Raw genomic sequence first — 19,599 nt, 5'->3', positions numbered from 1 at the left:
GTTCTTGCGACGGTCGGGTATATAAGAGAGCCAGAGCCCGAGCGTCTTGAAGTTGCTCGGTTGTAGCAGGTCGATGAAATCTGATCGCAAGATTCAGTTGTATAGTTCCGAGTTCTACGCCGCCTGCACGCTGGGCGGCATCGTCGCCTGCGGCCCGACACACTCTGCGGTGACGCCTCTGGACCTCGTCAAGTGCCGGCTGCAGGTGGATCCGACGCTGTACCGGTCCAATCTGGACGGCTGGAAGACGATTGTGCGGAGGGAGGGGCTCGCAAAGGTGTTCACCGGCTTCGGCGCCACGGCGATCGGGTACTCGCTGCAGGGTGCGGGCAAATACGGCGGGTACGAGTTTTTCAAGCACCTGTACTCGCACAGCGTGGTGAGTGCGGAGACGGCGGCCCGGCACAGCACGCTGGTGTACCTGGCGGCGTCAGCCACCGCGGAGTTCATCGCGGACGTTATGCTGTGTCCCTTCGAGGCGATCAAGGTCAGACAGCAGACCTCGATGCCCCCGTACTGCAGCAACGTGTTCCAGGGCGTGTCGAAGCTGTTTGCAACCGAAGGCCTCGCGGGATTCTACAAGGGCATCGTGCCGCTGTGGTGCAGACAGATTCCGTACACAATGACGAAATTCACCGCGTTTGAGAAAATCGTTCAGGCGATCTACGCGCGGCTGCCCGCGCGTAAAAGCGAGATGTCTCCTCTGCAGCAGATCTCGGTCAGCTTTGCCGGCGGCTATTTAGCAGGGATACTCTGCGCCGTCGTCTCACAGCCTGCAGATGTGATGGTCTCGAAGATAAACAGCGAGAGGAAGCAGGGCGAGTCGATGGCGGAGGCGTCCCGGAGAATCTACAAGAGGATCGGGTTCAGCGGGCTGTGGAACGGGCTCCTGGTCAGAATCGTCATGATCGGCACGCTGACTAGCTTCCAGTGGCTGACCTACGACTCGTTCAAAGTCAAGGTCGGTCTGCCAACGACGGGCTAGGTAGACATGGGTGTGTATCTTTGTCGTTTACATATTCGTAGGTTATGTGGACCAAACGTTTTTGAAGAGCTCGTTGTCGTCGAGCGACTTGACGGAGTCTGCGTTCCGGCTCATCGCTTGCGGAGCCGCGGGCGATAGCGATAGCGAGGAGAGCGAGCTTTGGTTGGTGTTTGGGTGGGCTGCTTTCGAATACAGCGAAAGGATCGACTTCTTCAGATCCGGTCTGCCGCACGCTTCCTCCCTTCGCTTGGTCTCCTCGGTCCGCTTCGGTGCAGAGGAGAGCTGCAGGTTCAAAAGACTGCTATGCGTGCTGCTCGTCAGATTGTTGCTGGCGGAGACCTGTTTCGTGAGGGGCTCCGAGCCGGAGACTACGCTCTCTTTGCTGCTGTCGGAGGCCGACGCCGCGGGCTTGTCGTTTATCGAAGGTATCTGTTCGCCGATCCATTTCTTGTTTTCGTACTTGTTTCTGATGAACAGCTGCAGACGGCTGCCGTCGGTGATGGGCTTTCTCATCGACTCTGGAAGTCTGGCCTCGTAGTAGCGGTTGGCGACGTCGTTATTCTTCAAGCTGATCAGCTTTTCCAGGTGTTCCTCTTTCCAGATGTCGAGATCGACGCTTTTCACCTTCGAGATGTGGGTGCCGAGAGACCTGTGGGTCCCGGCACACTTGATGCAAATGAAGACCCCAAGAGACCACGAGGCCCAGCGAGGATGCGATTGCGCTTTACAGTCCGCGCATGTGTTGTTCTTCGGATCACGCAGTAGTCCGGACAACGCCTTCTTCACAGGCGGCGCAGTGGACATGCCAAACGGTTACGATGAAAGGCGGTACGGTATTCAATTGAGCAGCAACGCTCGTAGCGTGAGTCTTGGAGCGTTTCAGCGTGGCATGTAGACTCGCTTGGCTGTTGCTACACTGAAATTTCGTCGATCTGGTCGCTTTATACGTCGACGCTTCAGAGGCAATGGAATTAAACTGGAGCGCGACCGCAAGGGAAGCCTAGGCTCGACCATCCTATGCAGTTCGATCGGTGGTCATCCCGAGCTGATCAATTGAGCTCATCCTCGCTGTGCTTTCAACAGCGGTAACGTGAGCATCAAAGTTTCGTACACTGTGATATCTGTAAAAGCGTATCGTATCGAAAGAATTGATAGATTACGAACCCTTGCATTACGCCATTGTTCTCTCCCAGAATCACTGTCCTCGGCCTGATCAGTTTCGCTGTGTCATGCCTGTGCGTAGGGGAAGTGGTGTGTGTCAAATAAGCCAGGACGGCAGACCGGTCGACGATGTGGAGGAGCAAAAGCTGCCCTATATTACGTTAGCCGAAGTGAAGAGGCACAATACGCCGGATGATTGCTGGATGATAATTCACGGCGGGGTGTACGATGTTGGCCGTCTGCTCCATAAGCATCCGGGTGGATCGCAGATTCTGCTGAAATATGCTGGCATGGATGCCACGCTGCCTTTCGACGACGTAGGGCACTCTATGGAAAGTTTGAAGTATGACATGCCTGCAGGCTCGCTAAAGGGACTCCTCCACCCGAATGATAGACCAGCGGGAAAGCAAGACCGGCTTAGCGAGAGCGAAGCGGCCGACGAGAAGGACGACGGCGCGGACTGCATAACGATGGCCCATAATCGGTCACACGAGTGCCGAATGGTCCTGAACAAGGTCTACACAGTTGCCCTTTACACCACGATAATAATATGTGTCTCACTACTGCTATACACGAGACTGACGTGGCAGTACAAGATGGGAGCACAGCATGCCATGGTTCACGAGATACGACACCATGTGGAAGACAATTTTGCATCACCAGGTACTCACTTGAAAGCTCGCGACGACGAATTTGGTATACCGGCCTGGGCCTACTGACCCGCCAGGCACTAATGTTAATATACTATGTATCTGTTAATTTATGACCCGAGAGACTACTAACGCGAGATCACATGCAATAACTGTGGCACCAACCTCTTTCGCCAATGGAAGACGAAACAACGGATGGGCAAGCTTGAGACCAGTTGCTTGCTAGCACCACGTCCTCTCATACTCGATGACTCAATCACTGCGTCGACGATATCCACTTACTTTACTGCGAGGCTTCTGCAGGTAGTGAAAAAAAAGCAGAAAATCAGTCATCGTGGTATGCTTACTATTTAAAAGGTTTTATTAAACGTGTGGCCGGTAGATCTATCAATTGAGCAGGTGGACAAGCGAAAATGACGTACCAACTTTCCAATTGGATTGTTCAAAAATTTGGAGGTACTTCGGTGGGTAAATTCCCAGTCGAGATAGTCGACGAAATTATTAAATTCTATACTACGGAAGCTGGCAATAATGTTGCAGTTGTGTGTTCCGCCCGTTCATCGTATACTAAAGCCGAAGGTACCACTTCTCGTCTGCTGAGGTGCTGTGACCTTGCGTCCCAAGAACTGGATTTTACAGAGGTGATTGAAGCAGTGAGGCAGGATCATGTTCAGAATGCAGAGATTCACATACAGAACCCGGTTTTGCAGACTAAATTGATTGCTGACACGAACAAAGAGCTGGATTTGGTGGTCCGCTACTTGGAGGCTTCTAAGGTGTTGGGTGAAGTGAGCGCCAGGACGTCGGACTTGGTGATGGCTTGTGGCGAGAAGCTAAGTTGTTTGTTCATCGCTTCTTTGTGTAATGACCGTGGATGCAAGGCGCAGTTTGTTGACTTGACGCATCTTTTGCCTTCGGACTATAACGTTAGTGTCATCGACAATTCGTTCTACACTCTACTGGTGGAATGTCTGAAAAACAAACTTAAACCGTTCGTCAACTCCAAGGAAAGAATAGTGCCGTTGCTGACTGGTTTCTTTGGGTTGGTGCCTAACGGTTTGTTGAATGCTGTTGGTCGTGGTTACACCGATCTCTGTGCGGCTTTGATTGCAGTCGCATTGAATGCCGACGAATTGCAAGTTTGGAAAGAGGTCGACGGTATTTTTACCGCCGATCCCAGAAAGGTTCCTCAGGCACGTTTGTTGAACAGTGTCACACCTGAAGAAGCGGCGGAATTGACTTACTACGGTTCTGAAGTTATTCATCCTTTCACTATGGAACAAGTCATAAGGGCCAAGATTCCTATCAGAATTAAAAACGTTCAGAATCCAAAGGGTGAAGGTACCGTCATTTATCCTGATGACATGGCCAAGAGGGGCGAATCAACTCCTCCGCATCCACCAGAGGCTTTGTCTCAATCCTTCTTCGAGAAGAGAAGGAGGGGTGCTACTGCAATCACAACTAAGAACGATATTGTGGTGCTGAATATCCATTCCAACAAGAAGACTTTGTCTCATGGTTTCTTGGCACAAATTTTCACCATTCTGGATAAATACAAATTGGTCGTCGATTTAATCTCAACTTCCGAAGTGCACGTCTCCATGGCGTTGCCTATTCCGGATGCTGACTCGACAAGGGCTCTCAAGCTTGCCGTTGAGAAACTTAAGTCACTGGGGACAGTCGACATCATCAGAAAAATGGCCATTGTCTCACTGGTCGGTAAACAAATGAAGCAATTTATCGGCATAGCCGGTAGCATGTTCACTACGTTGGCTGAAAATAACATCAACATCGAGATGATCTCTCAAGGTGCTAATGAAATTAATATTTCATGTGTTATCGACGAAGCGAACTCTCTTAAGGCTCTAAAATCCATTCACGGGAAGTTGTTGGACGAAAAGCCTCCTTCGAACTCATTCGAGCATGCCATCAACGAGCGGCTAGAGCAGATCAAGAAAATGGATCTGTAGAGTCTTTCTCGCTCTGTGATAGAACCCATGAACTAACTTCGATCCACGATATAGAGTTATATATAATGACATACATGTAATTCATAAGAAAGTTATACGCAAAGTTTATGTTCCATTTAATTTAAAAGACGAAGACTTGATCGCCCATCTTGGAGACTGGTTTGGCTTTCTCGAAGCCCAATTCAACGGCTGCCTTTTTCACAGATGATACCATTGGACGAGGTCCACACAATAAGAGCTGGACACCTTGCTCCTCCGCGCTGGGCAAATATTCTTTCATGACAGCTTCCGTGACGTATCCAACCCCGCCTGACCATTCCTCTGCTGGGGGTTTGTCTAGGAGGTAGCGAATCTTGAATTGCTCTGGGTTGGACTCAACAATGGCATCTAGTTCTGCCTTCAAAAGAATATCTTCCTCGGTCACATTCCCGTAAATAAGTGAGATTTTTGTTCTGTCTGCGGGATTCGTAGCAATCGCCTTGATGATCTGGTACATAGGCGAGATACCTGTACCACCAGCCACCATTCCAATGTGCGAATACATGTTTGGCATGTATCCGTAAAATCCCTTTGGTCCACGGACCTGGATCTTATCACCAATTTTCAGATCACCGATAACCTTCGAGATGTTACCTTTCTCGTAAGTTTTCACCAACAGCTCGAAGTATCCCTTGGCGTCAGTATCGAGGGAAGTAGGCGTGTACGAGCGCAGAATTTCCTGTCCATTGATCACCGCCCTGATAGAAATGTGCTGACCAATGGGTAAACCGAGAACATCATTGGCACCAGGCAAACCAAACCGATACAATGCTGTATTATGACTTAAAGTAGTCTTGAGAATCAATGGGAATTCCTGAAACTGGTCTGGGATCAGCACTCCAGACTTCTGGTGTCGCTTCGAGAGCAATTTTCTCACAAAGAAAACAATCACCAATACAATGGCCGTAAGGAAGATACGGCAAGTGTTATCAACCATCTCAATGGGATTTTTCTACACTTAATCGGTTGTCTTTACTATCTCTTAAATCTGTTGGATTCGATGAGCTTATACAATATCTGTCGAGGAACTATCCCGTGTAAAGTGATGTATTTCCTACTATATAAGAAGGAACCTCGGCGGTTAATTCAAGTTGTATATAAGCGCGCTACACTAAACTGTTCCAGATCTCTCAACCCACTTTTCAGATTCTATTGAGCTCCTGAAGTCGTTTTATCAGCATTCTTTTGGAAGGCTGGTGAATCGGCTTGTATTTCGTCGTCGGATCTTCCATGTATCTAATAAGGGCATGTAAAGCCTTTGGTGAGATCAAATCTCTAAGGTTCCGATCAGCCTCTTCATCTGTTTCTGCCGCGGATAGGAACCATTCGCAGCATTTGCCCATGACGAGGTCGAAGTTGGGAAACGTGAATCTCTTCGGTACTTTGGTCATTCTCTCCAGACGAACGACTTCTAGCTGTGTCTCAATATCACGTACTGTTAGAAAATTACCCCCAATGATAAGCGAGTCCACTGGTGTGTATACTGCGTGGATGAATCCGGAGGGAATCATGAAAAGATCGCCCGCTCGCAGCTCCATGGCGACACCGTCGGTCAGCAAGTCTCCCAGAAAAATGGCACTCTGATTTATGTCGCAGCACCAGTCCGCGTACTTCTTCAAATTGGACTCCGTCGGAGGGAACAGAATAAACTTTTTATTGCCCGAGATTAAGTTATAGTATACAGAAGTGCCAGCGAAGTCCAAATGAAAATCTGTATAGGAATTCCCTGCTGACATGAGAACATATCTAGTTACCTTTGGTTTCTCGTCTCCATGACCCATCGATCTCCATATTACGTTCACTAGATCGTTCTCCTCCACGGCTATCGGTCTCTCAATATTCAAATTCTTTATGTGCGACACCTCTAGAGATATCACGTTTCGCACCCGGTCTCTGCTTTCGGCTTTGGTTTGTGTGAGATATTGGTTCCATCGTGACATTGTCCATCTTTCGTTCTGCTGCGTCTGAACATCCATCACATCCACAGGATAGTCATCGCCAAGGATAAGACTAATTTCCTCGACGGTTAACGGCTGTCCTTCAGACGACTTCGGTGTTTTCATGCCGGAGTTCTGAGGATCTATAATTTTCAGGGGTTCCCGCAGGCTCGCAAACTTGTCATGGAAGTTCTTCGCTGTTATGAAGTTTGTTGTATTCTCCCAACGCTTGAAGCAATCCAGAAAGGCATCCGTATGTGGGTGTATGTGCTTGAGCTTGACATCGTCGCCTTCGTTGAGTGCAATGTAGTCGATTTGTTGCCTGCTTCTTAGACTATATCGCTTTTTCGGCGAGTTTACTGTTTTCTGATCATCACTGCTTCTCCTTCTCTTCATTTTGGCGGCCTTGACATAAAGTTTCCCTTCGGAACCATGATTGCTACAGTGGAAGCCAGCTATGTCTTTTGACACCTTTGGATACTCGGAAACCTGTCGTTGTGGTATCTTCGAAGGTCCGTAATAAATACATTTAATAGGTACGCACGAGACGTGGACCCATTGCGGACACAGATCGCACTGTACCCAAAGCGTTTCCAGCGGCGAATTTGATTGGCAATAGTTACATGTATCCATGATCGTCCTTCCTAACAGGCTGGTCTTTGAAGTGGCGGTTCCTTGAACCTTTATGTTCGGCTCGATTGTGAGCACATCAATTATAAGGATTTGAGCGCCGCTCAGTAGGAACAATAAAAGAAGACCAAGAGGGCGACAGAGAGAAATGGAAAGAGCGGAAGAGCGGATTCAATGACGCACAAATACGCGCCGGTTCTTCCTCAGCCTCAAGACTTAAATCCTCATGCGGATTTGGTTCCCAAGTGCGTAGTCTAGTCTTGTACGCTATGTTAGCAGAGGCTATCGCAAGCACGCCAAGTTACGAAAAGAATCAAATTAGATGAAATCTGCTCTGCCGGTAGATTAGGAAGCATGCTTTCTTACTTACTGTTTATTCTTGGTTATCTGGCTCGCAGAAAGACAAAGCGAAATTTCAGTTTTATCGATGAAGCTTTTTGCGAAGTGGCCCAAATAGCAGGATCAATAACTGAAAGGTTAACGTCATAAAAGAGGAGCGTAGAGTGACCAGAAGTTTCAGATACCTCATGTCTCAGTTCTTCCCCCAATTGCGTGCCTCTGCTGCCGGTGCCAGAATGTTCAGCACATCAGCAACGAGGTTGAACCCAGGAATGAAATTCATGCCAAGTACCAAGAAGCAGGTAGAGGTCGATTCTATCAGGAAAGCGGAAAATAGCAAGAAGGTGGACCCACGTCTAATGAAAAGATTCGTGAGAGATAGCACGTATGATCCGTTTGATTTTTCCTTAGGAAGAATACATCTTGATAGAAAGCACAGCTCATCCAACCGCTCTGCCAATGATATGTTTGACAAATTTGGTGTCAACCCCTTAGACTTATACACTAGTCCCGAGGTGCTCTCCCAATTTCTCTCTTCCACGGGCAAAATTCTTCACAGAGATGTTACAGGTTTATCAGCGAAGAACCAACGTCGTGTGTCCAAGGCGATAAGAAGAGCTCAAGCCATTGGTTTACTGTCGAAAACTCACAGAGATGTCTCATTTTTACCAACAAGAATTAGCGGTAAACTATAGGCCTTATGAAACTCCATGTACATAACTTTAAGTGTTAAATTCAATCCTCCATCATTTCCTTTGACGGTCCTTTTACTTTGATGTAAACGTCCGTACCCCAACCTAGGAGACTCTGAATGTCCAGCCTGCCATCAAACATCTCAATATATGCCTTACACATGGGCAGTCCAAAGCCCATCCCGCAAACGTTGTTTACGTCCTCACCTGGCAGCATGTAAGCCTCGGCCCCAGTATCCTTGACTCTCTCGCTCACAGTACTGTAGGAGTAATCAAACATCTTTTCTTCGACCTCAGGTGAGATTCCGCCTCCATAATCGCGGACTCTTATTTGTAATTCATCGTCCTTCCTTACTATAGTTATCTCGATGGGCTTCTCGGCGAGGGCATTTCCTGCATTACTACTCTCGATGTGTGCTCGACAGGAGTTTTTCAGCACTTCGGTGACGACGTACTCCAAGCTAGTCGGTATGCACGGGAAAGTGATGTCGCTGCCTGTCAGGATTGATATGGGTACGGTGCGGTCATATTTCACAAAACACATGTCGTTCACGTACTCTGAAACCTGGCGTATCAGGCCAGAGATCTTCAAATTTTTGTGTAAGACACCTATCATGTTTCCTGCGACATCACTCTTGGACTGATCAAGCAAGGATAGGTAGTGAGTGGCCAGTAATTTCATCGATATCCTATCCCTCAGATGCTGATTCAAGAACTCGAAAACAGACTCTTTGGGATAACACTCCATGACTTCTTGGAAGCCCCGTGCCAGCGTCACCAAAGTGTCCTGATGCTCATCCAAAAACGTGGTCAGTAGCTTGACCATGGTTTCTCGGTTCTGTAGGCCATAAGGATACTCAATCGAAATCAATGTTTCCAGAGTCCTCAAGTACAGCGAGTTGCTGATTTCGATGTTGGGATTCAGCACCACAATGTATGGAAGCCTTTGTATCGCATCCAATTGCCGACAGGTGTAGGACAGCAAAAGATTAACGGTTTTTATGCTAAGCATGTACTCAGCATTATCTCTCAATGGTGGCTTGTAATGAGTCAAATACTCAAAGCCAATGGGCTCTATGGGTTTCTTTGCGTAATCTTGTATGAGTAATTCAATATTCGACCGTATTTTGTAGTGTTTCTTAAATCCCAGCTCAGACAGACTAGCTGCCTTGTATTCACCACCATTTGCAGCTTTCACCGGCGACTCTGTATGGAATATCGCTACTCCGTGCCCTAATGGCTTGATCCTAGCTACGCCATTGATTGCCCATCTACGCTCGAGAGACTGCAGGAGTCTCCGGCACAGTAGCGGCCTCACTCTAAGCAGTAAACCATGCATATGACCCTGCTAAAGCGTTTTCCTCCCGCTAATGTCTGGTCCCAAAGCTCTGCCTCTTGCAATGCGTTTTTCTTCAGTATAAGCTGTGCTGATGTCTTGCTTTGATGGACTTCGGAAGAGCTTAAACTGAACAGTGGCTGGAAACCGCTGAAAAGGTACATCTGAGGTTTCCTGCTGCTCTTTGAGCCTTTGCCATGCCAATTGGCGTCCATCGTAGCCTACAATTGGCATTTGACATAGTTATTCTTGCTTAGAAAAGACGAGAGCGAGGCCTTCCATTGCCTCTACGGAGGTCGATCGTAGTTGGCCAAGAAGATTACGAGACACACTGCTAACGAGCTCTTATGGACTGAAACATGCCCTTTGAGATGCTTTGACTTCAAAGGCTTGTATATGCTCAAAAGACTGCCGATAAAAAGGGAGGCGCATCTATCAGAGTTAGAACAAAGTGAAAACTTTTGATCAACAATCAATCCAAAGACTCAGCAGAGCTTCAAGTTATTCGATGATGTCCTCCTTCAACAGCTTCACCAATTCTTTGAACCAAAAATTCCAAGAACTTTCCACCGCGGTCTCTGAGAAGACTCAGGAATTGTCAACCAACATCCCCAACTTAACTCAGTCGACCCAGAGGTTTGTGCAGGAGAGACTGGGGCAAGTGACTGACATTTCACAGCTTCCACAGGAATACTTGGAATTGGAGCGCAAAGTTGACACTATCAAGCTAATCTACGAGAATTTCTTACATGTCACTTCAATTTACGAGAACGAGTCGTACGACTATCCAAAGTATGTGACCGAGTCTGTCAACGACTTTTCCAAGGTGGTTGCCCACAAGGTGCAGGAGCTTTCGCATGCTTCTTCAGCTTCTGAGGCGCAAAACATACTCATCACTCCTGGACCGGCTAAGGAGCCAAGAACGTTGAACTACGCTTTGAGCAAGGTTTCGTTGATCTCGAGCGAATATTTGAACCACATAGGCGATCATGACGAGGCTCAGGTCGCTTCTGTGTTGCTGAAATACAGCGATCTGGAGGCCAAAGTGGCTCAGGCGAGGTTGCAGCAGGACACTTTGATCCAAACTAAGTTCAACAAGCAGTTGAGGGAGAGTCTTGAGCAAAGCTTCAAGAAAGCTCAAAAAGCACGTAGGGACGTCGAGTACAAGAGATTGCAATACGATGTGGCAAGATCCAATTTGGCTAAGGCTAAACCTGAAAAGGAGGCTTCCCTAAGGGTCCAAATGGAGACTTTGGAGGATCAATTTGCTCAAGCAACAGAAGACGCTACCGTTGTGATGCAGGAAGTGCTATCGGCTGTAAACTTCTCTCACGAGATCAGGGAACTGGCAAACGCTCAGCTGGCCTACCATCAAACCTCAGCCAAGCTGATCGAACAGTTTGTTTCTGGCTTTGAAAGCTCTAACCCTTTGTCTAGTGTGTCTGATGGCAAGGCTCAAGCAGAAGCAGATGACGAAGAGGAGGCTGTGAAGGTTGACGTCGATGACGTTTCCAAATGATTCCTTTTTAGTAACTATCTCACGCTTCCTAGCTTATCATATCGGTTTTTCATCTATAATTCTATACTGCCTCTATACAATTCATTCCCTCATTCATAAGAGCGATCGCCGCATGATGCTGTTCGATTATTGGTCTGTCTCGTTGAGCTTGACGTCCCACTGCATTTTGATATCCCATCTGCTCGATTTAGCACTCCAACTGACGTATTTTACAAATTCCAGAACACTTTCGTCTCTTAGAACCAAATTGAAGGTGTTCCAACGGGCTGGAGAGTTAATCAGGACGGAGTCGCCGTTATCGTCAGCTCTGTAAACTGCAGCGTCTTCAACATCTTTATCCAACTGAGTTTTGGTCTCCTCCTCATGTTCTTCTTCATTGTCTGCCATGTACAATTCGTATCCTCCAACTTCGCCAGATTCCCAGCCATCAAAGGGAGTCAGACATAAAGTTCCCTCCAGAACGGAGTCCACAAAGCCGTCAACATTTTTCAAAAGCTCGTTTAGCTGGCATTTGGTTGCTAAAGTGAAGTCCTGACCTGGTCTAAACCTTCTGATCAAAATCTGTTCGCTAAGTGGGCACAGAGACGTTACCAGTGCCAAGTATTTCTTAAAGATTGTACTCTTGAAAAATTCGACGAGATCAATCAGTTCTTTTTCAGTTCCATTTGCAGAATCGCTAAGCGTTTGCTTCAATAACTCAAAGTTTGGTAGCTCTTCGCGGTTCAAGTTGGCCAAGATATCTGCCTCATTGCGGAAGTTCTCATGCGACTTACCATCAATGTACAAGTACCTCCATTTGTGCGGTGGAATGGCGGTTTTCCAAGGGGATTGAACATCTTTTGCCTCGTAAGGACACTCTTTTTCCAATTCCTCCTTCTTGATCAGTTTTTTTGCCAGCTCAGATTTGGCTTCATTCAAAAAGGAATCTATCTGCAAAGCAGAATCTTCCAAGAACTTGTTCTGCAGTTTGGCAATTCCGTGCTTGCTTAAATGTTCAGAAGAGATATACTGCGTCAAATATTCGAGTTCCTGCTCAGAAAGATGGTTATCATCGGAAATCGCGCTCACTGGTGTAACCTCCCGATTTTGGTCTTCCGGGTCCTGATCAGATTTTTTGAAGTCCAACACCTTTTCGAAATGCTTCACCTGATGGTAAGGCAAGATGTCTCTTTCAAACTTAGGAAATTCGTAGTCCTGTAAGACGTTGGACTCCAATTGAGCCAAAGTGGAAGTGTTTGTTCGAACCCAAGCTTCTTCTTCTCCAGGGATGTAGCCATCTTCACCCTTCTGAGGAATATGGTACCAACCTTGAATAGATAGTCTGTGTTTGTCGACTTTCACTTCCTCCACGTCGTGGAAAGAGAAACCCGGCTGCACTCTGAAGAAGGCAATCTGGTTAAATTGTGGAACCAATTTAGCGCAAGGGTCAGAATATGGCACATTAGGTATAATACTGTCGAACAATCTGAGACCGCCACCATAATGAGACTTCCACGTCCTGTCGGGATCAGGCAGATACAGAATAAAGCTGATTCTTCTTGAACCGATCACATCGTCGTGTGTCAAGAGATGGCACCCCTTGGTGTAAGTATTGATACTCATATCTGCCTTCTGACCTGAAAGCTTACCGGAACCCGTAACATAAGCAATAAAATCTCTGTAAACTTCAGAATAGAGAATTTGACGCAGCTTATAAAGATTTGGCAAACGCGACAAATCGTTCCAGTCCAACCCAGCCAAGTTGGCCAAATCACCACTTTGGTTTACCTTATAAATGTCCGTTTCCTTCTTCGTGAAGTGGATTTCAGTCTCAATCTCCTTACGAACAGCACGTAATAGCTCGTCATCGACCAGATCACGAATAGTACCCCAGTTGTAGGGCTTCGATTCAGCAATTTCCTGCTTCAGTCCATCACGAAATTCCGGATTCCAAATTTTTTCATTGAACAAACACTTCACCTTGTCTTCTTCTAGTATAGCTTGTTTCTGAGGCAAGATGACAGGATTGCTAGGAGCCTTTCTCTTCATTTTCTTTTAAGTCTACTCTATTTCACTCTAACGACAACCACGATTAAATTCAGACACAACCCATTCAGCCTTGGACATTCCAAGGACACGCAAAATACGCAAACGAATCGGATAAACAGTTCGTTCAAATAGAAGCTCAATTCACTGTCTAAACCTCTTCAATATGGTCCAACTCCAAGTGAAAAATTCCCAAACGAGCTCGTCGTTCAAGCGACCGTAAAAGAAACGCGCATGTAAATCACTCACGTGACCAAAGCTTAAAACCATCCAAATTTAAAGCATTTTAAAGTATCCATATCTATGTATGATTTCTGAATCGTTGCCAAGAGCTTGGCCTCTGGAATACTTCTGGCATCGGTTCTGCTTAGCAGCTTCTGGAGCTTTGCCCGGCGTTGCCAATTGAAGACGCTCGTATGAAAAAAAGCCCAAACAATATTATCAATTCAACGGCTGTCACGTTTATGCGATTTATGTAGAGGTTCCACCACTAGTTTGTCAAAAGTGTACATTTGGGAAATAACGGATTGTCGCTTTAGAACCCCTAAATTTTTCTGTGCTTCCTCATAGATGGCAGCCAGTTTTGCCGGATCCTGGATCGCAGCATTTTCTTTGAAATCAAACCTTGCCCTTCTTAGGAAGTATTCGCGGAAATTATAATCGTTGAACTGTTTTGCGTTCTTCACAAACTGCTTGTATAAGTTTAGCACCTGAGATCTTGTTGGAGCTGCTGCTGGGGACATCTTCGACAAATCGGCTGTCACACTACTATTCTAGCGAAGGCTTCTTTCAGGCCTGTGAGTTGACTACTTTTTCTAACTGAAGCTGATGATTCGGTCGAAAATGCGCTACTATTCAACCTTTGAAGCGACTTATTCAACTTACGTCTGTGGTGACAGGCGGGTGCGAAAGTGATGTCGACGGCTCTGTGTTTCCATTCGCTTTCCTGCCTTCAGAACCCGACGAGTGCCCGTATACTGGCAGTCACTGAGGTCTGAGCATCATGCTATGAAGCCTCTGTTCTCATTTTAGTCCGCGTTGTCGGCTGTTTATGTACTATTCTTGCTGAAGTTCCATACCCGAATTTTGCTGTAAATGAAGCTCCTATAGTCCTTCCGGAGCTGCTGTAGCTCGTCCAGCTCTTCTGGAAAGAGTTTCAGGAGGTTAGCCACTTCCGTTACCTTTCCGTCTTGAGGGGGCGCGTAGAGGAGGAATGCTTGAAGTTGGATATAGTTCTGAGTGCCTAGGGACCATAAGTTCGTCGAAGAACTCGGCAATGGCATTCCTGGTGCCCTGGCCCCATAAAACTTTCATCACACGGCTGTTGCTCACTTTACGAGCACGATAAGGCAGTTCCAGGACTTCGCATTCCAACCCATTTGGAATCTCAAGATTTGGCGCTATATCCATTCTAATTCTTTCAGGTACATCGACATTCCCTTTCAGAAAATGGCGGGTTCGTAGCCGCTTCATAACAGTGCACAGGACCACATAAGGTTCAGGCCAATTGATGTCGATGCAGAGAACGTCAAAAGGATATTTCCTGAGCCTGAACTTTGCGAAATAGATGGCCAACACTGAGTATCCAGCAAAGGAATCAGGGATGTTCATCTATCCACACATTGAAACGATGCGTTGGTGTTCAGGGCGATAAACGGCCCGATGCGGCAAAAGGCAGAAGCATTCTTACAAACAAGCTCTGACATCTTTTTTATGTTCCGCTGACCTTCTGTAGGCTGTTGTATCGGTGAAGACCAAGCTGCAGTGCTTGTCAGAAGGCCCAATGGGCTGAACGTGTGCTTCTTGGCATTGAAGATTTCTTCCTATATGGTCATAAGAACTTATAAGCGAAGATCGCCGCGAAAGCCTTGGAGGCAAAAAGGTCCTACCCGGATTCGAACCGGGGTTGTTCGGATCAAAACCGAAAGTGATAACCACTACACTATAGAACCAGTAAATTCGTTGTGTTATTGCGCTGCATGGGAATATTTAACATTTAGCTTGATCAGACGACTCCCCCATTCCGATCTGTTGTCCCCACCGGAGTTGTGCACCTTCAGATTTCGGATGGGCCCTCTGGGCCATGTTCCGCCCACCAGTGCATGTATCTCTACTCGTAAGTTTAACGTATCCGCTAGCTTCGTCATATAGGCCAATCGGCTGCCCAGCGCTTCTTTCATTGGGATAATACGAACAGCCAGCTTCCCATTCCTGGTACCGTGCATGTTCTGAATATGATACTCAGGCGAACGTAATTGATAGAACAATAAGGGTACAATCAGGTTTACCCGTTCAATAGTACCTAGGTTCTTGTGATTTTTCTCTTGTGAATCGCCGTCTTCAGCTCCAGTATTGCACGGCTCCCATGTCCGCTATAATGACTGCAGCACGGAGCTGGTCCTTGGTCCCAGCTGGTTCTCTGAACAGCGTTCCGGCGCCGTACGTTCTACAGCCAACATTCGCCTGTAAATCAATCTTCTTTTCGTAGTAAACCTTGATCTTACTTCAGAAAACAGCAAGCAAGACAATACATTAAAAGTAATAAACACAACATCGAACCAAAAGTTGACTACATGGCGACCATTCAAGAGCATCCAGAGCAGCAGCTTGAACAATACATCGCACTGTTCCTTACCAAGCTGGTACGGATCATCCAGATCATTATCCCCTTGATGGCAAAGTTCAGTAAAGACCATCCAAATGTGTTTCTCTTTTTCGCTTCTGCCTTGGTTGTCTATGTGACGTGGCGCATTCTTTGCAACATGGTGATCATTCTCAGGAGACTCCTTGCGGTCTTCGTCATTCTCGGCATCAGTTTTGTCTTTCTAAGAGGCTTCAATCAGGTTTTCTACAAGGACATCCCTCTGCTTTACCGGATCGTCACTCAAAGTCAGGATTTCGAGGTGGTCTTGACGAAGTGGACTGCATACTTGGGGGATACTTCCTTCGATCATTGCAGTGTGGTTCTGGGTCTTTTGACGTCCCGCGTCAAGGAACTTCTCCAACTGATTCAAGCAAGGACAAACACCGCTCGCTGGACCTGAATCCAGCAGGCTCACGGACCATAGCTGGTAGAATAGCCCGTTTGTAATCTTATAATGGTAGATCTAGTCAAATAAGAGATAAACACGTGACATAGGGCTACAAAGGTCTGGTATTCAAAGCCATACGGTAATAAGCCTCGCCGCCAAGCTAAGAAGCGATACAATTGCAACAAGGGACCAGCTAGAACGATCATGGTCAAGGATACCGAGTACTACGATGTGTTGGGGATCACCCCCGCGGCAACAGCCATGGAAATCAAGAAAGCGTATCGTAAGCGGGCGATGCAAACTCACCCCGATAAACACCCAAATGATCCCGAAGCAGAGGCTAAATTCCAAGCGGTAGGCGAAGCGTATCAGGTTCTGAGTGATCCTGATTTGAGATCCCGGTACGATCAGTTTGGTAAGGAAAATGCGATCCCAACACAGGGTTTCGAAGATGCTGAAGAGTACTTCTCAGCGATCTTCGGTGGTGACGGATTTAAGGATTGGATTGGTGAGCTCTCATTGTTTAAAGGTCTCAATGAGGCGTCAGAGACGTTGGAGAAAGGCGAGTCACCACCGGCAGAGCCCGGTTCAGGCGGAGAAGTTAAGAGCAGCGGCAGCGCAGGCACTAGTGAAATTTCCAAAGCAGATGAGAAGCAGAAGAAGCTATCTAAGGAGCAGAGGGAGAAGCTTGTGGAAATAGAGAAGAAGCGTCGTGAAGAGATAGCCAAGCAAGTCGAGGAATTGGCCAGGAAGCTGAATGACAGGTTGGACTCATATATCTTGGCAGTTAAGGATGGCCGCATGGATGAATTTGCAGCAAAACTCGATCAGGAAGTTGAGAACTTGAAACTGGAGAGTTTTGGTCTTGAACTGCTGTACATTCTCTCCAAATGCTACAGAAATAAGGCAAACAATTTTATCATGTCGAAGAAGACTCACGGGTTCTCCAAGCTTTTCACAGGTGTTCGTGACAACGCAAGAAGTGTGAAATCGGCTTACAACCTGCTGTCTACAGGACTAGAAGCACAGAAGGCATTGGAGCAAATGAACGAAGTTAATCCCGACGAGCTCGAAGACTACGAGAGAGCTAAGTATGAGTCGATGATGGCAGGAAAAGCTTTGGGCGTCATGTGGGCTATGTCGAAATACGAGTTGGAAAAGAAACTCAAAGAAGTTTGCAACAAGATCTTGAACGACCCTAGCGTACCTACCAAGATGCGGCTTGTCAAGGCAAAGGGTCTGCTCTACATGGCTGATAAATTCGCCAAGGCAAAGAGGACTCCAGAGGAGGATGAGGAGGCCAGAGTGTTTGAAGAATTGATTCTCGGTGACAAACAGAAGCAGAAGGAAAAAAAGAGGAAAAGAATATGAAAGCAGATCATCCTCCATCTTTGCTTGAAACGCCGAACTCAAACTCTGTAATTTTTATACAATTCTACTGAATATACCATTTAATCTATGCTGACGGGTTCTTTAACATCGGTCGGGCTTGTACGCGAGTTAGCGATCTGGGCGTCATTATTCGAAAAGCTTCAAAGATAAGAGAACTTTTGAAAACCAAGTGCGGAAGGCCCTTCTGGGATCAAGTCGGGCAATTTGCTAGAGGAGATGCAGTCCAAGTCCTTCATTAAGAAACTTGCGACATTGGCGAGTTTTTTATCAATCTTAAGCAACATCTTCATCTTTACTTATCCATCTCTGCATCCTAAACAATGCTCATGGCACTGCTATGATAAAAAACCGACTGAGGATCCGCAAGTTTTATCCTCCTGGGAAAGAATGGTTTTCTATGCAAGAAGATATTTCGACGATGTAAGAGAGCATACTTTCACAAGACCAGATCAAACTGTAGCTACTGGAGATCAACCGAGAGACATCCATTTAATGGCATTTGGAGATCCTCAGATCAAAGGTGTCTGGGAAAAGACCCCCTACATCACAAGATTGGATATATTCGGGAATGATTATTATCTGGGACACATCGCCTCCATGATGAGGAAAAGGTTGCATCCCTCTCATGTGGTAGTCATGGGCGACCTGTTCTCGTCTCAGTGGATTGGAGACTCTGAGTTTTACAACAGAACCGCAAGATACTCAAGTCGTATCTTTGGCAGGGACACTGCTTGGATGAAAGACATTGAAGAAGAGAGCCATAACCACGAGGGCTACAAAGTTAACTGGAAGAAGTGGGCTGACGAATTCAATGCCATTCGCTCAACTGACAAGCCTTGGAACTTCGGTTTTCACCACAGCGACCTATACTCTTGGGACCCTGAGAACGAGGACTCGCTTTTCATCAATATAACGGGCAATCACGATATCGGCTACGCAGGCGACATCACCTACCAGCACATGGCAAGGTTTCACGAGTTGTTCGGCAAAGTCAATTATTGGATAGAGTACGACACAGACACAGATCATCCTTGGCGAATTGTTGTGCTCAATTCTCTAGCACTAGAAGGTCCGGCTTTACAGCCCGAGTTCATTGAAGCCACCTGGGAGTTTTTGTATCAGCTATTCGAAAGGCGCTTCCAAGGCAGCACTGTTCTCCTCACTCATGTCCCGTTTTACAAGGAGGAAGGTTTATGTTCGGATGGCCCAGAATTCCACTACTACCCAGAGCACTTTGAGCGTGAACCCTACAAAGCGGGCCTGCTCAGATCTCAGAACCATTTGAGCGAGGACGTGACCAACAGAGTGCTCAATCTCATCTTTGACAATGACAAGCCGGGCATCATCCTGACAGGACATGACCATGTTGGTTGTGAGACGATGTACAACAAAAACTCCAAAGAGGGTACATGGACGGCCTCAACAAAGAAAGAATCTAAGGACTTGGTCGTACAAGAAATTACTGTCAAGTCAATGATGGGTGAGTTTGATGGCAACACTGGTCTTGTCACCGGTCATTTCAACAAACGATCAGGAAAATGGGAATGGTCTTTCACTTTATGCCCATTCGCCGTACAGCATATTTGGTGGTTCGCCAAAGTCAGTGCCCTTGTCACCGGGTTTCTTTGGTCTCTGTACATATTAATTTAGGAATTCAAGATTATATTTAAGCACATATATATATATATGGCTTGGGATCAAGAACACAATTAGCATCGCTCTATATTTTGTCGTCCTCTTAAATCGCCGTTGTACTTGAACAATTTTCGGTCTGCTTAGAGCGACATTTCTCTCGGGCCCAGAGGAAGGCTGAACGTCGATTGTTCTGGTCTCTAAAAGTTTTTGATCCGATAATCAGCTATAGACAGATAGCGACGCCGTACCTGGAAATA

The 19,599-nt window shown here is 46.7% G+C and overlaps 14 protein-coding genes and 1 non-coding gene across 15 annotated transcripts; 8 read left to right on the top strand and 7 right to left on the bottom strand.

Moving 5' to 3' along the window:
- Positions 1-73: 73 nt before the first annotated feature.
- Positions 74-985, top strand: PIC2 (Cu/Pi carrier; the record flags this gene model as incomplete). The annotated part of the gene is made up of 1 exon (XM_037283088.1): positions 74-985. The coding sequence occupies one exon, from the start codon at positions 74-76 to the stop codon at positions 983-985; it is 912 nt and encodes a 303-aa protein (XP_037138984.1).
- Positions 986-1,027: 42 nt separating this feature from the next.
- Positions 1,028-1,789, bottom strand: AGE2 (GTPase-activating protein AGE2; the record flags this gene model as incomplete). Its single annotated transcript, XM_037283087.1, has 1 exon — positions 1,028-1,789. One exon carries the CDS (start codon positions 1,787-1,789, stop codon positions 1,028-1,030), a length of 762 nt encoding a protein of 253 aa, XP_037138983.1.
- Positions 1,790-2,214: 425 nt separating this feature from the next.
- Positions 2,215-2,865, top strand: HG536_0C04760 (cytochrome b5-like heme/steroid binding domain-containing protein; the record flags this gene model as incomplete). The annotated part of the gene is made up of 1 exon (XM_037283086.1): positions 2,215-2,865. One exon carries the CDS (start codon positions 2,215-2,217, stop codon positions 2,863-2,865), a length of 651 nt encoding a protein of 216 aa, XP_037138982.1.
- Positions 2,866-3,209: 344 nt separating this feature from the next.
- On the top strand, positions 3,210-4,766 carry HOM3 (aspartate kinase; the record flags this gene model as incomplete). The annotated part of the gene is made up of 1 exon (XM_037283085.1): positions 3,210-4,766. The coding sequence occupies one exon, from the start codon at positions 3,210-3,212 to the stop codon at positions 4,764-4,766; it is 1,557 nt and encodes a 518-aa protein (XP_037138981.1).
- Positions 4,767-4,887: 121 nt separating this feature from the next.
- CBR1 (cytochrome-b5 reductase) lies at positions 4,888-5,742 on the bottom strand (the record flags this gene model as incomplete). The annotated part of the gene is made up of 1 exon (XM_037283084.1): positions 4,888-5,742. The coding sequence occupies one exon, from the start codon at positions 5,740-5,742 to the stop codon at positions 4,888-4,890; it is 855 nt and encodes a 284-aa protein (XP_037138980.1).
- A 205-nt stretch (positions 5,743-5,947) lies between these two features.
- On the bottom strand, positions 5,948-7,375 carry JHD1 ([Histone H3]-lysine-36 demethylase; the record flags this gene model as incomplete). Its single annotated transcript, XM_037283083.1, has 1 exon — positions 5,948-7,375. One exon carries the CDS (start codon positions 7,373-7,375, stop codon positions 5,948-5,950), a length of 1,428 nt encoding a protein of 475 aa, XP_037138979.1.
- A 524-nt stretch (positions 7,376-7,899) lies between these two features.
- On the top strand, positions 7,900-8,406 carry RSM18 (mitochondrial 37S ribosomal protein bS18m; the record flags this gene model as incomplete). Its single annotated transcript, XM_037283082.1, has 1 exon — positions 7,900-8,406. One exon carries the CDS (start codon positions 7,900-7,902, stop codon positions 8,404-8,406), a length of 507 nt encoding a protein of 168 aa, XP_037138978.1.
- A 40-nt stretch (positions 8,407-8,446) lies between these two features.
- Positions 8,447-9,742, bottom strand: PKP1 (protein kinase PKP1; the record flags this gene model as incomplete). Its single annotated transcript, XM_037283081.1, has 1 exon — positions 8,447-9,742. The coding sequence occupies one exon, from the start codon at positions 9,740-9,742 to the stop codon at positions 8,447-8,449; it is 1,296 nt and encodes a 431-aa protein (XP_037138977.1).
- A 505-nt stretch (positions 9,743-10,247) lies between these two features.
- On the top strand, positions 10,248-11,258 carry GVP36 (Gvp36p; the record flags this gene model as incomplete). Its single annotated transcript, XM_037283080.1, has 1 exon — positions 10,248-11,258. One exon carries the CDS (start codon positions 10,248-10,250, stop codon positions 11,256-11,258), a length of 1,011 nt encoding a protein of 336 aa, XP_037138976.1.
- A 126-nt stretch (positions 11,259-11,384) lies between these two features.
- On the bottom strand, positions 11,385-13,286 carry TPA1 (oxidative DNA demethylase; the record flags this gene model as incomplete). The annotated part of the gene is made up of 1 exon (XM_037283079.1): positions 11,385-13,286. The coding sequence occupies one exon, from the start codon at positions 13,284-13,286 to the stop codon at positions 11,385-11,387; it is 1,902 nt and encodes a 633-aa protein (XP_037138975.1).
- A 443-nt stretch (positions 13,287-13,729) lies between these two features.
- Positions 13,730-14,026, bottom strand: ISD11 (Isd11p; the record flags this gene model as incomplete). The annotated part of the gene is made up of 1 exon (XM_037283078.1): positions 13,730-14,026. The coding sequence occupies one exon, from the start codon at positions 14,024-14,026 to the stop codon at positions 13,730-13,732; it is 297 nt and encodes a 98-aa protein (XP_037138974.1).
- A 1,137-nt stretch (positions 14,027-15,163) lies between these two features.
- HG536_0Ctrna4Q lies at positions 15,164-15,235 on the bottom strand. The gene has a single exon. It is a non-coding gene; the product is annotated as a tRNA-Gln (tRNA).
- A 621-nt stretch (positions 15,236-15,856) lies between these two features.
- APQ12 (Apq12p) lies at positions 15,857-16,327 on the top strand (the record flags this gene model as incomplete). Its single annotated transcript, XM_037283077.1, has 1 exon — positions 15,857-16,327. One exon carries the CDS (start codon positions 15,857-15,859, stop codon positions 16,325-16,327), a length of 471 nt encoding a protein of 156 aa, XP_037138973.1.
- Positions 16,328-16,519: 192 nt separating this feature from the next.
- Positions 16,520-17,686, top strand: CAJ1 (Caj1p; the record flags this gene model as incomplete). Its single annotated transcript, XM_037283076.1, has 1 exon — positions 16,520-17,686. One exon carries the CDS (start codon positions 16,520-16,522, stop codon positions 17,684-17,686), a length of 1,167 nt encoding a protein of 388 aa, XP_037138972.1.
- A 237-nt stretch (positions 17,687-17,923) lies between these two features.
- On the top strand, positions 17,924-19,357 carry TED1 (Ted1p; the record flags this gene model as incomplete). Its single annotated transcript, XM_037283075.1, has 1 exon — positions 17,924-19,357. The coding sequence occupies one exon, from the start codon at positions 17,924-17,926 to the stop codon at positions 19,355-19,357; it is 1,434 nt and encodes a 477-aa protein (XP_037138971.1).
- Positions 19,358-19,599: the final 242 nt, after the last annotated feature.

Source organism: Torulaspora globosa, chromosome 3 (assembly GCF_014133895.1).
Source record: "Torulaspora globosa chromosome 3, complete sequence".
Lineage (NCBI taxonomy): Eukaryota > Fungi > Ascomycota > Saccharomycetes > Saccharomycetales > Saccharomycetaceae > Torulaspora > Torulaspora globosa.
The sequence above is the reverse complement of the archived record's forward strand: the minus strand, read 5'-3'. Positions and strand labels throughout refer to the sequence as shown.